At 36.8% G+C, this 13,814-nt stretch overlaps 3 protein-coding genes across 9 annotated transcripts; all 3 read right to left on the reverse strand.

The window, feature by feature from the left end:
• Window positions 1-840: 840 nt before the first annotated feature.
• On the reverse strand, window positions 841-4,063 carry LOC143352793 (uncharacterized). Of its 2 annotated transcripts, none has more exons than XM_076785655.1 (4): window positions 3,916-4,063; window positions 3,109-3,297; window positions 2,093-3,014; window positions 841-2,007 (listed from the first exon to the last, which is right to left on the reverse strand). In XM_076785655.1, exons 2-4 carry the CDS (start codon window positions 3,226-3,228, stop codon window positions 938-940), a joined length of 2,112 nt encoding a protein of 703 aa, XP_076641770.1. In that variant the 5' UTR covers window positions 3,229-3,297; window positions 3,916-4,063; the 3' UTR covers window positions 841-937. The 2 variants fall into 2 exon arrangements, with proteins under 2 accessions (XP_076641770.1, XP_076641779.1); XM_076785664.1 differs by having other exon boundaries at window positions 3,897-4,043.
• Window positions 4,064-4,273: 210 nt separating this feature from the next.
• On the reverse strand, window positions 4,274-7,969 carry Ilp-2 (insulin-like peptide 2). 6 transcript variants are annotated; one of them, XM_076785676.1, is made up of 5 exons: window positions 7,191-7,568; window positions 5,859-7,087; window positions 5,437-5,705; window positions 4,714-4,930; window positions 4,274-4,413 (listed from the first exon to the last, which is right to left on the reverse strand). In XM_076785676.1, exons 3-5 carry the CDS (start codon window positions 5,650-5,652, stop codon window positions 4,277-4,279), a joined length of 570 nt encoding a protein of 189 aa, XP_076641791.1. In that variant the 5' UTR covers window positions 5,653-5,705; window positions 5,859-7,087; window positions 7,191-7,568; the 3' UTR covers window positions 4,274-4,276. The 6 variants fall into 6 exon arrangements, with proteins under 6 accessions (XP_076641791.1, XP_076641808.1, XP_076641801.1 ...); XM_076785693.1 differs by having other exon boundaries at window positions 5,859-6,094; window positions 6,949-7,568; XM_076785686.1 differs by having other exon boundaries at window positions 5,859-6,828; window positions 6,949-7,568.
• Window positions 7,970-8,117: 148 nt separating this feature from the next.
• LOC143352789 (protein O-mannosyl-transferase Tmtc3) lies at window positions 8,118-13,459 on the reverse strand. The gene is made up of 12 exons (XM_076785639.1): window positions 12,700-13,459; window positions 11,993-12,129; window positions 11,797-11,878; window positions 11,471-11,570; window positions 11,274-11,389; window positions 11,032-11,204; window positions 10,685-10,940; window positions 10,426-10,574; window positions 10,044-10,356; window positions 9,674-9,964; window positions 9,414-9,596; window positions 8,118-9,318 (listed from the first exon to the last, which is right to left on the reverse strand). Exons 1-12 carry the CDS (start codon window positions 12,889-12,891, stop codon window positions 8,290-8,292), a joined length of 3,021 nt encoding a protein of 1,006 aa, XP_076641754.1. The 5' UTR covers window positions 12,892-13,459; the 3' UTR covers window positions 8,118-8,289.
• Between the last annotated feature and the right edge of the window lie 355 nt (window positions 13,460-13,814).

A 13,814-nucleotide genomic window follows, 5' to 3' on the forward strand; every position in this document is an offset into this window, starting at 1 on the left:
CGCCCAAATAAAATACATATGTATGAAATACGCGATTACGTCTTACATTTAAATTCGCCTCTCCGCGCCATTAATCGATACTATATATATCTATGTTCACGTGGTCAACTGGCCACGCTACAAGAGAACCGCCATGTACCAGAGAGGATAGGAGATGATAGGAGAGTGCTCACGCCCGGGGTTTCGGCATTCCCACTTTCGTGACATCGCCGCTTTAGCATGGCACAGAACCGTGTCGTCTTTCCTGGAACAGAACCGGTCCGTCTTTTAGCATAAAACCGAACGCACTAATTGTAATGATACGTATTTTATTTTTTTCCAATTTTGTAGTTGCAAACTATAGTTGTAAAAAATGGAAAAGCCGGAAAAATTCGAACAAATACAGATTTCATATCGAAGTTTAAAAGCGACCACCTTGAAAATGAGCTATTGTCATCAACACTATCTTAAATTTTTACATATACTGTTATTATTCATTGAAAAAAATTTTCTTTCATGAATAAATATTTTTTCCACCTCAGCACCATAAGATTTTTACTAGATGACTTTAAAAACATATTAGAACTATTTTAAAATAATTTTAGTCGAAAACATTCTAGTTTACTCTTTATTTCACCGTTCTACTAATTTTGTATGGGCTGCATTGCAGCTCTGTTTAACACTCGTTTTCCTTGTAAATGTTTAATGAATAATCAGAGACTTATACGCGTGAAAACAATTCCTGCATATATTATTGTTTAAACGTTTAACTGACGATGCATTACTTTATCGTTAATTTTTCTAGAGAAACATTATGTATTCTCAATATACATATATAGATACCATAAAGTACGAAGGAAATATAGAGTAGTTGCATATTTTCAAGTTACTTAACATATAAATTAATGAAATATTATTTACAGGAAAATCTATTTACAGCTATAGTAATACGTATAAATTAAGTTTCATCAGCAACCGTCTCGGTTTCTCGATCATTCGAAACCGAAACATAGTTCCCTTGCCTAGATAAACTCTTTCCGTGGGACGGAATAATCTTTGAGCCTAGGACTCGGTTTTCTTGATGCGCAGGCATATCGCAAAAGAGGCAACTCGTTTCTCCAAACACTTGGTCCAAACAAGGATGAAACATTAAACTGCATATTCGACATGTCTTGTATTGCATATCAGTTATTTGCAAGAGAGTAACAGCACATCTAGGCAGTATATGACCCTGTGAACATTTAGTAACTTTCCAGGACAGATCCTTTATTACTTCACCACACAAATTACATGCCTCCACTTTATTCATATCAAAATCAGATATCTTATTTAGAATTCTTCTAGCAAGTTTGGAAACCATAGTCGTTTCTTCGTTTTCTTCTCCCGCCAGATAAACTTCCAAGTACATTTTTAGCAAGTATATAGAAAGCTGCTGTTCTTGGCTTAAAGAAGGACTATTATCTAGCCGTTCGAGATAATTGCAAACTGTATGAATAAAAATTAAAGGCTGTGCTTCTGATACTTCTCCTGCGATGCTTCCTATGCCTTGAATCACTTTTTTCTTCTCGCAAATTTCCATGATTACGGATATCCACATTGCTATCCGTAGCTCGTTCAGGGGCAACGATTCTAAATTCTTTGGCATCCTCGGCAATACAGCTCCACTATCTTCCACTTTTGTCGCTTTCATTCTAATTACTTCTAAGCAGTCCCATACGCGTTCCAATCTTTTATGTTTGTTCTTTTTTAAAACGAGCAATGGATCCCAACTCTCGTGCTTTAAAGTAAAGAAATGAAGTTTACTGGGTTCTTTCATTACTAAATGATCATATACAGAACTCGGAGAAGTTATGTTTACAAACATCACATAGTTTAAGGAATGAGCAAGACCCAAATATCGTGGATGACCTTGTTGCCATGCGATCTTTAATTGAGTTTTTGAGAAATTATCTATGTTTGTATTAATTACAAACATCAAGTTATTCTCTGTTGTAAGTAATGCATAATCTGCATTAGCATAAGTCAATCCTAAAAATATTGAATTCCATTAAAATATAAAAGAAAAGATCCATTAAACTATGATCTACAAAAGAATAATATTATCTTTTTATACCTGAAATCATAAATCCTTCTAACTGGATATGTTGGATACTTTTTAATGCTCCGTTTGTTGTTAAATGCAACAAGAAAAGAAAACTACCTTTTGGAATAAGAATTCTCACAGTTGCATCCAATCGAGGGAGTGGCCTGATATCACAGATAGGTATGCGGTCCGCGTAATCATAATATTTCCTAGTTGCTCTAAGTTCAATTATCTGTCCACGTTCTCCGATTATCAAACCATGAATACGTCCATCGAGATATGCAATAATAATTATATGTTTTCTTGTGTCAACGCTAGTCCAATACATGACATTTATTTTGACACAATCGTCCAAGTGTATCGTGGCCACAATTTTGATGTCTGGGATTTCATTATAACATGACACGCTCGGAACTTTATAAATAATTATATCTCCATTCTGGTAGGCGACAGCAAGGTATGCAAAATCTACAAAAAGCATGCTCCAAGTCATACATGAAGCTTGTAATGCTTTTATAGAATTCTTTAGCGTCGGAAGCAAAGTAGGATCGCTTTTAATATCTTTGAGTTTTACGGTAATTTCATTTTTCATATCTTTATAACGTATAGTACTCAAATCGTGCAAGGGGTACCAATCCGTGAGAATTTTATGAACGATTAAAACAGCTCCTGTTGAAGTTAAAATTGCAAGAAAACAATTGTTCGGATACATTAGATTCTGCGGTGACCAGGCCAAGTCCACTATCTTTGGGATCATTTCCTTTACATTGGATACCTTGGGGGTCATACTTTCTTCCATTAAGGACAAGTAAATCTCTTCGCGAGGCAAATCCCAAATTGTAGATTCTATTTTATCCATTATACCTTTCGTGGGAAAAATTGACGGTGCATAAATGAAGGATCTTGAAAACTTTATGGTCGAGTATGGGGACATTGGACTAGGTATTAGTTCCTGTTACAAAGTAATTATGTAAAATGTATTCTTTTTTGTTTTACAAATCTTTTTATAAAACAACAACTAAAAAAATATGTTACATTTCACTTACAAATACATGGACTCCTTTCTCGGTAAGAACTGATATATGATTGTCGTCAGACCATTGAACTGCAAACCTTGATATAACCGGTGGAGCGATTGCAAGACTATAAACTTCTTCTGTGTCCATTGTTTATGAAGCATTCACGTTATACAATTGTTCATGAATCTTTGCTTTTGTCTATATACTTCTGATGCTCTTAAAATAGAATTGTTTCAATATTCATTTATTTCGAATGTTTCATCGTTTACACGAACAATGCTCTTTTAACTGTTTATATTATAAACTGTTGGTTATCGAATATAAACATTCAATTTGTTTCTATAAGATTTTACGCATTTTATAACATATAGGTATAAAACATTTCTGAAAATTGCGTTTCGTACTTTCAATTCTCGATGTAACGGTGTATTGAATTTGATTCAACGAAAATGTATATCCTATTTATGTATGTATATACACATCAAATATATACCTACATGTACTGTATATTTACGAAATGACAAAAACTCAATCTTCCGAAAATATATTGAAAACGTATAATTTTCTCTATGAAAACTTTTACTTTCATGCGTACATGTATACATAACTATGTTAAATAATTTACATAAAATATGCTTCTAACTACATTTACGAGATATTTAAAATATACACAGTTGTACGACTAACCTATATCAGTTACAATTATTTCCGTATTTGTAAGAAACAAAGTTTCGTAGTATACATATGCACATTTGATTAATAACAAAGAATTCGATTTCTTATGTAATATATGCTTAATAATATTGATTACATACAAATGAGATCAAATTTTACCATAAATTTTAATGTACACGCAGTGAACTACATAAATAGACTGGTGTACTTAACACAGACGTCCATCAACGTGTTTGTATTCATATATATGTAGGTACTCATTTTGTTCTTAATTTCATCACAACTCGATTCTGACACGGAAGAATCAAATTAAATATATACGTCTGCCAATGTACCATTAAAATTATCGGTCAGTCCACGCATTATTACGGTATGCTATTACTGATGGAAGTAAAATAGAAGAAGAAGGAGAAGAAATACATATATTTTGCTGAGTCGCGACGACTGGAATTGAAAGTTCTAAACAACGATCCGGCTCATTTTCTAGAATCTAGATTGAGAAAGTTGGAGAAATGATTCGTTAAGGATTGGCGCAATAACTGCTCAGTTCATCCCTGGTGCATGATCTTAGACAACACTCTTCGTAAATACCCCGTGGATTTCTTCGAGTTTTCAACATTTTCTTCGCGTTTTCCACGGTTTTGTAGGGGTCCATTTCTAAAAAAAAAGCGGATCTTTTACGCATTGGACAAGGCAAGAAAAATCGGTTTGTTATCTCGAAATATTTGGTGCAGCGTTCCTCAACGCATAGGTCCGTCGAATTTCTATTTTATACAAAATCATATAAACTGAGAAAAATTTGATAGTATAAACTATAAGCTATAAATATTCAAGACGTGTTATCATTACAAAGACGTGTGTTAGCTCGTACGACAAAAAGATTGGGGAACGCTGCTGATCCGATTGCTCTAGCGAGCTATTTTACGAGTTCTAAGTACTGAATGATTTTTCCAATACCTTGGTTACTTTTCTTGAATCGGGAATTGTAAACACTCCCGCAGATCATTTGTACAGTGCTTGAAAGTCTTCGACCACAATATTGACGCATTTCGTGCTTAGCTTGCCGATTTCGTCTGTATTTGAACAGATCCGATTTCGCGCGTTCCGCTTCCGACGTTAAAATCGTTACCACGAGTATCAAACTCACGAGCACAAGTAATCGGTATGCGAACATCTAAAATTCAAGTAACGCTCTTTAATTAAAATTAATCGATCTGTAAGAGCCATGTTGTAATGTGAGATATTCGAATAGAAAAGAATTAAGAAAACTATGTATGAAATTAGCGGAAAATTTACTAATGGCGCCTAATTTGAACAATCAAAATAATGCGGCATCTGTCGACGTTCTTGAAAGCATGTATCGTTTTGAAAATTTCTACACGCTCTAATCAATAGCGATTGATTGTATTATAATTCATGAATTTTTATCGAGACTTATCAAAAACGATACCTCATGCTGTCGCGTACCGCTTGACGAGACCAACTTATTTTTAGATAGCATTCCTGCAAATACAATATAGCTGCGCCATAGCCCACATAAAAGAAGATTCAAAATGATTTATAGGGGCCTTAGAAATATTTTACCGACCGCAACCGATCTTATGCACCAAAATCTCAAACATCTAGAAAGCAGCATTCTTTCCTTTCTTAATTAACTTTATTTTCCTTATTAAACTTCACCTTGCATCGATAAGTGTTGCTAAAGAAGAAAAACAAATGTTTACTCTCGTCGGCGCCAGTAGTTGATTCTTTTTCGTGTGAATTTATAAATAGAGATCTAGGTGAAAAAACCCATACCGACGATACACTCGACTTTATAATGTTAATTCCACTGCATGATTCACGACCACCGATAACATATAATCTTAATATAACTTCGTCTGCTAATATGGGCATTATTCAACAAGTATTTCCTTGATTTTATAGGTAGGGCTGAGCCAAACACGATCCTTTGAAACGCAAATATAATTTTATACGATCAATTTATGAGATAGGAGAAATGTTTATAATAAAAGGAAATATATATATATATATAATATATATATATATATATATATATATATATATATATATATATATATATATATAAAAGAACTACTTACTTATTGTTAGTACGAATCGATAAAACGGAGAGACATACATATATCGATGTGCATACATATGTTATATATAATATATGTGTGCATGTGTATGTATTGTATTGTATATGTAGTCGGTATTCACATGCATATACATATACGTATATCACGACGTGCTATCACAGTCTGGTACTTTACTTGTCTCTCTTTTCTTTATACATTAACCTTTGCATTAATCAAGGAACAACATTTCAGGTAGTCTAATTGTCAGAATAAAACGATGAATAAACACTAATAAACTACTTGATAATCGAGATAAGCGTAGCAGAACACTGGCAAAGTATTGCAAATATTGATTTTCATATGCCTCCTATTTTGATAAAAATTATAAATTGTATACCAGAATTGAAAACAAATGCATTAAAGCAGATAAGAGAGTCGTAAATACACCGATAAAACGAAATTAATAACGTGAACGATAGGACAAGTTATGCTTGAACGATGAAAAATATATTCCTATTTTACGCAAATGTATGTATAACTAACTATTTGATCATAGACATATGTCACAATCCAATCAGCTCTTTTAAGGATTGCCTTATCTGCGAGAACTGTCGTGGCGTCGGGAAGTTACTCCTTCATAGATAATAACGAGAATTATAAAAACTCCTTTGCAGACTCGAACATTTGCATTCTTTTTCCCTTTCTTTCTTTTTCTTTGTTTTGCGAATTGTGACGTTTACTAGTCCGATTGATTTCAATGAATAATCCTAAGATTTCCTCTTCAATGCGAATCGCGTTAAAAATATCAAAGAATCTTCTTGTCGATGATCACGATCAAATTATCGATTTCCCAGGGCGAATCTAATGTTCTATTATCACGGGAAAATTGTTTAAACATCCGCAACGAAAGTTACTAGAACTTGGAAAACTGAGGAGATTCGTGGCAAAGCATTGTTCTTTTTTCCTCTTGTTTGTCTTCATTTCATTTGATCTATCGGCGCAACAAAAATTTTTCGTTCGTTCATAATTATTAATAATAAAGAGACGGTACAAATCGGTCGGCGGAGAATATTCTGCTATCCTCGAAATTTTGAAACCATTTTTCACGTACGAGTTGAAATTTACTATTTTCTGTAGGTACACTGCATGCACACTTTCAACACTTTCGATACAGATACAGAAACGAAAATAGGGTCGGGAAAACACGCGTTCGGCACACTAGATCCTTCGGCGACTGTAACTGTTCTGCCCTGTTTAAAATTATGACAACTCGTAAAATACATGTTTCGCCGCCCCCTCTTCGGTATCAATCGCAGAAAGTAAATGTCTTCGGCGAACAGTCGACGTACTTACTCCAACTTTACTCGGTTCTTTCTTTTTTCACTGCCGCGGTCGTATTCCCGACATTATCGCACTACTTCATTATCTAGTTAAACGCGCTAGTATGGTAAGCATTCCGTTTCCATCGTCGTTTATTCATACGTCACGTTTGTTATTTTCGTTTGTCGCCCGGAGTAATAGGAATTAACGACAGAACTTGTAAACAACGAAAATTCCATTGGCGTGTGATTCCTTCTAAAAATAATAAAACTGACAATGAACATGGATTTCACACGGGTCTTATTGTTCTAAACTCTAAACAAACCAATACATGAGTTAATGTATATACATATTGTACATATATGATAACATCCGACAGAGGTATCTTTACGATTTCGGTGAAATTAGGATCAGTGAATTAAGATCAGTCTGAAGTTTGTTAATGCGCGTTGTAGTATAAACACTTACCGGTCCCCGGAAAGGTGATCATACGCTGAGGACGGGTGAGAAAATTATGTCTTTAAAAATGGTTACCGGGTTCCTTATAAAGCTGCAGACGCATCTTTAGTAATACTGAACGATCAGGACGTGTTCATTAAGCACGTTACGCATATGTCACCTTTCTTTAATTATTAAACATCCGACGATACAAGGCTAATGTGACATCTCGTTGCATACGCTTTGTCTCGGTACACGTGGCCAATCAACTGTGAAAAATGTTAAATAATTAATAGCGAAACCTACCCAGCAGTTTCACGTTACAAACTGTTACAAAACAATGAAATGGCAAAGAAATTGTTAAATCGGTAGGTGCAACGTACCGGGAATAGAAACGTAAAATGTACACTGATATGTTATACCATATACATGTGAATATGTACATGTATGTATAACGTTGAATAAATTTTAAAGGATACTACGAACGGAGTGCGGGAGATCTATAAAGAAGAAGAAAAGAGATACACATTTTTTAAATATATTTTACAAAACATTCTATTCGTACAGCATATAAAACAATACTCTGTATTCATTTTATATTCACACATTAGCTCTATACGGCTGTACCACCATATTCTTTCGTTATACATAGAATATAACTTTATACAATATTCGGCGGATCTTAACGTCATTGTTATGAGAATGCGGTGTCCTTTGTTTGGCGTGTGGTGTCAACGTGTTTTCCGCCAGCTGGGAAGATCGGCGCGACTTGATCAAATTGCTCAGAATTCATCGTTTTGCCTGCACGTTCCCGATCGATTGTCAATTCCGTCGTGTCCCCGCTGAAACCTCTTTCAGACAGATGTTCCTGTATGTCGTTCGAACTTGAACTCGGACTCGGGCTCGTAGGTTTATCCATGTCGTTATGCGTATCCTTCGCGTCTGCTTTCGCCTCATTTAACGGAACAATTCCGGGTTTCGACGGACTCTTCAGGTGTATTATATTATTATTCAATGAGTCTGTGCTACTTTGTTTACCCCCTATGTGATTGTGGTGATTCGAGAAAACAGAATCTGTGTTCCCCAAGAATTGGTTACCACCGTTAACCATGTTCCCAGGTCCTCCTGCCGCAGACGAGCTACCAGCAGTACTGCCAGTCGAAATGTCTCCCATATTGAAATTTCTTTCCTTCGGAGTAGTCTGCCAGAACGAATCGTCGAAGACCTCTGTGTCGCGTTGTTCCGAAGGTAGCCTGTTGATACGAGCCTTCACGATGGCGAGGTGTCTGTGCACGTAGTCTTGTTGGGGTGCCAAAGCTGCTGCCCGCTCCAAACACTGAGCAGCCAAGCCCAACTTACCACGCTCCACCATCACGACGCACAAATTGTGTAGACCTTGGATATTCGTTGGATCCAATTGTAGTATACGACGGTAACAGTTCTCGGCAGCATCCAAGTCTTTTATATTGTTTATGTAGATATCTCCTAGAAGAATTAATCCTTTAACGTGGTCCGGGTGGAATCTAACTAGCTGGTTCAAGAAAGGTGCTGCTTCGAGAGGACGTTGCTCGTCTGCCAATAACAGAGCTAAATTGAACAGGGCAGACCGGAAGTCTTCTTTTAGAGCGACCGCGTTTCGGAACCATCGTTCTGCGCTTCCGCTATCGTGATCATCCATAGCCAACATTCCGAGATTGAAATGTACTCGCTCGTTATTCGAATCCTAAAAGTATACGCGAATTTTACAAATTTTGAGCATACGTGTGTACACACATACGTACATATATTGTATAATACATAAGGAGGAATAGAAGGTACCTTTCTCAAGAGTTTCAAAAGCCTTTCTCGAGCTACTTTTCGCAGCTCTGCACGTCCCAGTTCTTGAAGTAAAATGGCCGAGTTCAGCAAAGCTTGTTCGTGTTCAGGATCAAATTCTAACGCTTTATCCAAATACGCCAGAGCTTGGGATGCTTTTCCTTGTTCCAAGAATACAACTCCAAGCTTAAGAAGTAACAATTCTGTAAATTCTGACATTCCTGCCGCATACCTCCTCCAACTAAATATCTCCGAATACTTACATTGTAATAGATATCTGGATTATTACTGTCGTAGAAAAGAGCTCGCTCATAAACTTCTTGGGCTTCTTTGGTACGATTAAGTTTAATTAAGACGTCGCCTCGATTAATATATGCTTGCGTGTAATCAGCGCGCATACTAATCGCCTGTCTATAAAGCAAATCGGCCTCTTCTAACCTAGTTGCATTCTTTGCTATTAAGTTCGCTAAATTCACAAACACATTCAAATGATTCGGTGCTATTCGCGCTTGGTAAGATTCTCCAGGTTTTGCCTTTGGTAATAATGATTTTGCCTAAAAGAAACAGGTGTAACAACGAGTATAGGAAAGTTAACATATACAACCCGTTTGATTTTTTACAAATCCAACTTACTTTCAAATACGCGTCTTCGGCCTCTTTGAACATTTTCAGATGATTGTAAGTTCTGCCTACGTTAATGTGTGCGCCAATATCGTCACCTTGAACTTGCACGGCCATATTGAAAAAGTTCAGTGCTTCTTTAAATTGTCCTTGACTTTCCAAAGCGTGTCCGACATTATTCAACAATTTGGCATTACGATTATTCACTCTCAATCCTGACATAAATATGGAATATTCGTCCAACCAATCGTAATTTCTGATAAAAGTTTTCGTCGAGTGGGCGGCCAGAAGTGTTATTAGTAAAAATAGTGTGAGTTTCTTGAATCTATAAATGAAAAGGTACATATTAAAGATAGGCAGGTTTTCCGAACGAGCAAGAATACGATAAATTTACTTTTTATCGCACAAAATACTCCATCCGTATCCGACAAGCATACAGAACCCCATAGATGGTGCGTATAATACTCTTTCAGCGATGACGAATCCAACCGGGAAAAAGAGATTCGAGGCAGGTAAAAATGGCAGTATCATCATGGCCAAACTCTGTTCAAACAATGACAGAACGATGAAAAAGATTTCAGACGAAGCTAATATATATCATATGTACACCAGCCGTGTGTTACATTGAATTTTCCACATTATTCGATGCTAACCATTATAAGAACGATGGAGGTTTGCCTATTGGGTGTTAAAATAGCCGTTGCCAATAGTCCTAAGACCGTCGTGTGAGTTGCTATAGTAGCGAGATTCCGAAGGTCTGTAAAACTTTCTATCAATGGTATCGTTCCCATAGTCCAATCACAGCATAAATCGTTTGGAAGAAATAACAGCCTTAAATTGACTGCTGCGAGGTAATTGTATGTAAGCTGCCTTACTGGCGTTGGTGCCACAGATGCAGGATTGTCGAATCTGAAACATAATCGGAAAAAATCATACGGTGCAACCTGTGAATTACATCAAATAGTCTATGTACAAGGTGTATGGAATTTTTTGCGGGTACCTGGTAAATACAGGTAACTTTGAGCCCATTACATGTAGTCGAAGTATGAGTAAACTAAATGTAACAAGTGTAAGGGCAGTCAAACGTTTTGTACCTTCACTGGACCAAGCAAGGGCTATTTTTTTCCCACCAAAAGCTGCCTTTAATGTCAGGATAATATCCATTGCTCTAACCTGGATAAATAATTTATAAGAAATTTAACACAAATACTTAACGTTAATCGATTCATTATGTACATTTACCTTTTGTACAACGAAAATCTCGTACAACACACAAACAGCGGTAGCCGTTATTCCTTGTTCTTTGCACAACATAGCAGTGCAAACAAACAACATAGATAATATCATGGACTTCCATTCTATAAAAAATGTAGATGTAAGTCGTACCATTTAAAACAAAAGCTATGATAACTTAATGGAAGTATAAGAGCCGTCTTCACCTGTTGATCTTTTACTCCTGCAACATTTAGTATACGTGATTAAAGCTGCCAGGTAAAATAAAGAAGACAATGTCTCTGCTCTTCCCACCACTCCTGTAACCTTTAATACACGATTATCCACTGATAATGTATTTACATGCGATCTAGGAACTATGAAGCGATCAATCGCTCGACGTCGACCCTTTGAATCTGGATACAGTATCGAAAGATTGTCACCGAAGAGAGGAACAACGACTAGAAATAATTATCAAATCATATTCTCATACATAAATTCAAGGTAACGTCGATCGATTCGATCGAAATCAATACCAATTTGTGCAACTTACTGCCTCTGTATGTATAGGATGTACCGCGAATAGGAGAGAAGACACGAACGTCGCGGAATCAGACAGAAACATCAAACAAGTCCTGCAACATCGATTAACATTGGTTTCATACAAACTTACTGTAATTTCAACGTATAATTTAAAGTGGTTTTTGACTTATCCAGTTAACGATCAATGTTTGTTAAAGCAAACATACCTAAAATATAATAAGCATACTCCAACGTGTAGGATAACATTAAGTAAATGATATCCCAGAGGATCCAATTGATGAATCAAGTAATTCCATCTAAATGTGAGAACGCACAAAGGCCTGTAAGATTTGTGCGACTGCTCCTGTACAAAAGAAACATCAAAATAATATTCTTTTTCCAAGTAAGTAGATATACAATAAAAATAAAAATTTTAACTTGACATGACTTCTACTGATCTGATAAACTATGAGAATAAGTAATACGTATGTATGCTCATTAAAAACCTAACGTTTTTTAGTAACGTTCAAAATTCGTGAAACAAAAGTCCAATATTGAATTTGATTCTGGTTCGAAAATGCATATTCAACTGAATCCTACGATTGACACACAAGAGAATTTATAAGTAAAACGGGAATGAAATCTTTCGATGAACGAGGAGAGGCCAGGTAGAAAACTAAAAAAATACCGACCGGCCGGCCGGCGTGTAAAGAAATTAAGGAAATCGGATTGGTGCGAGATCGATTTAAATTTGATAAGATTGAATCGGATCGAGCCGAACCGAACCGATCCGAATCGAATCGAATCGAAAGGTAGGAAAAGGAGGAGAAGAGTTCAACGGATCAATACACAAGAAGGTAGACAAGAGTGACAGGGAAGGGGAAGGAGACGGGGAAAGGTGGAAATCAAAAGCGCCACCATCCTGTCAACCCACCTTGTGCATAGGAGTGCCCCAGAAATCATTGTAAAAGACATTTTTCAGGGGTGTGTGAGGCCTCAAGTCCCGATTATCCTTAATCGCAGAAATGTCATCGAAAACGAAGCCGCAATTCAAGCTGTTCAGATAGACGACGAAAGCGCTTATGGCGACGATCGTCGCGAGTGCTCCCCGCGCAGGCACTCCCATCACAAATAAGACATCGATCGGCCGTCTTTTTTTTTGGCGATTTTCAAATTGGAAACTCTGTGTCGAACAACACTTTTCCGTTTTCCACGCTGCTGGTACTCCGGTATCTCACCTCTCGATCCTCTTCGTTCGCTATCTAACTATTCTATCTATCTGTCTAGCTATTTGTTGTGTCGAGTCGAGACGAGACTTTAACCCCGCGATGTCCAGAAGAAACGCAGGAACCTCATCTTCAGGCACGTAGACGCAGACTCGTTTGTTTTCTGGCTCATCGTGGACACTTTATGTGTCTAATGCGTCCAGATACGAGCGCGCTTTTTCACAGAACGACTTCCGGAACTTCGTCGAGAACATATCAAACGAGAAACGAGCTCTTGTTCCCGGTTAAACGATTCACCCAAAGAGCAAATGCCTGTCAACGTCAACCGATCGAACGAAAGATCGCTGTACGCGCGCGTTAAGATCCAATCCAACTGTCAAAAGATAGACGAGTATATACGACCGAACGACGACGCACGCCACGTACCGTGAAACGAGGCACAACGCAAATACGACACTACGTCGGCGACGACGCGGATCCCCTTTAGGCTGAGTTCGCATGCGCGTTTTTCGATTCAGCGCGAACTATACGAGTACGTTGTTCGAAACAATTGCGGACTATTTCAAAACGTATTTCTTCTTCGTGTAAAGCGTAAATATTTTATTCGTGTTTTTTATTCTGTATTCCTCGCTGTCGACGTGGAAGAAACTGTATTTTTGCAACACAACGTTCTTTCTATAAACAAGTTAAATCCATTGAAACATTCGTATGAACTTTCAATTTGTGCAGTTTATAAAGCAACTGTTTTGAAAAAATTACTTCTTTCCGACGATAAAAATGATTTTGTTCCAAGTTGTTTAATTCTTAACCTTTTGCACTCGAA

The sequence above is a fragment of the Halictus rubicundus genome, chromosome 1, assembly GCF_050948215.1.
Source record: "Halictus rubicundus isolate RS-2024b chromosome 1, iyHalRubi1_principal, whole genome shotgun sequence".
NCBI classification, from domain to species: domain Eukaryota; kingdom Metazoa; phylum Arthropoda; class Insecta; order Hymenoptera; family Halictidae; genus Halictus; species Halictus rubicundus.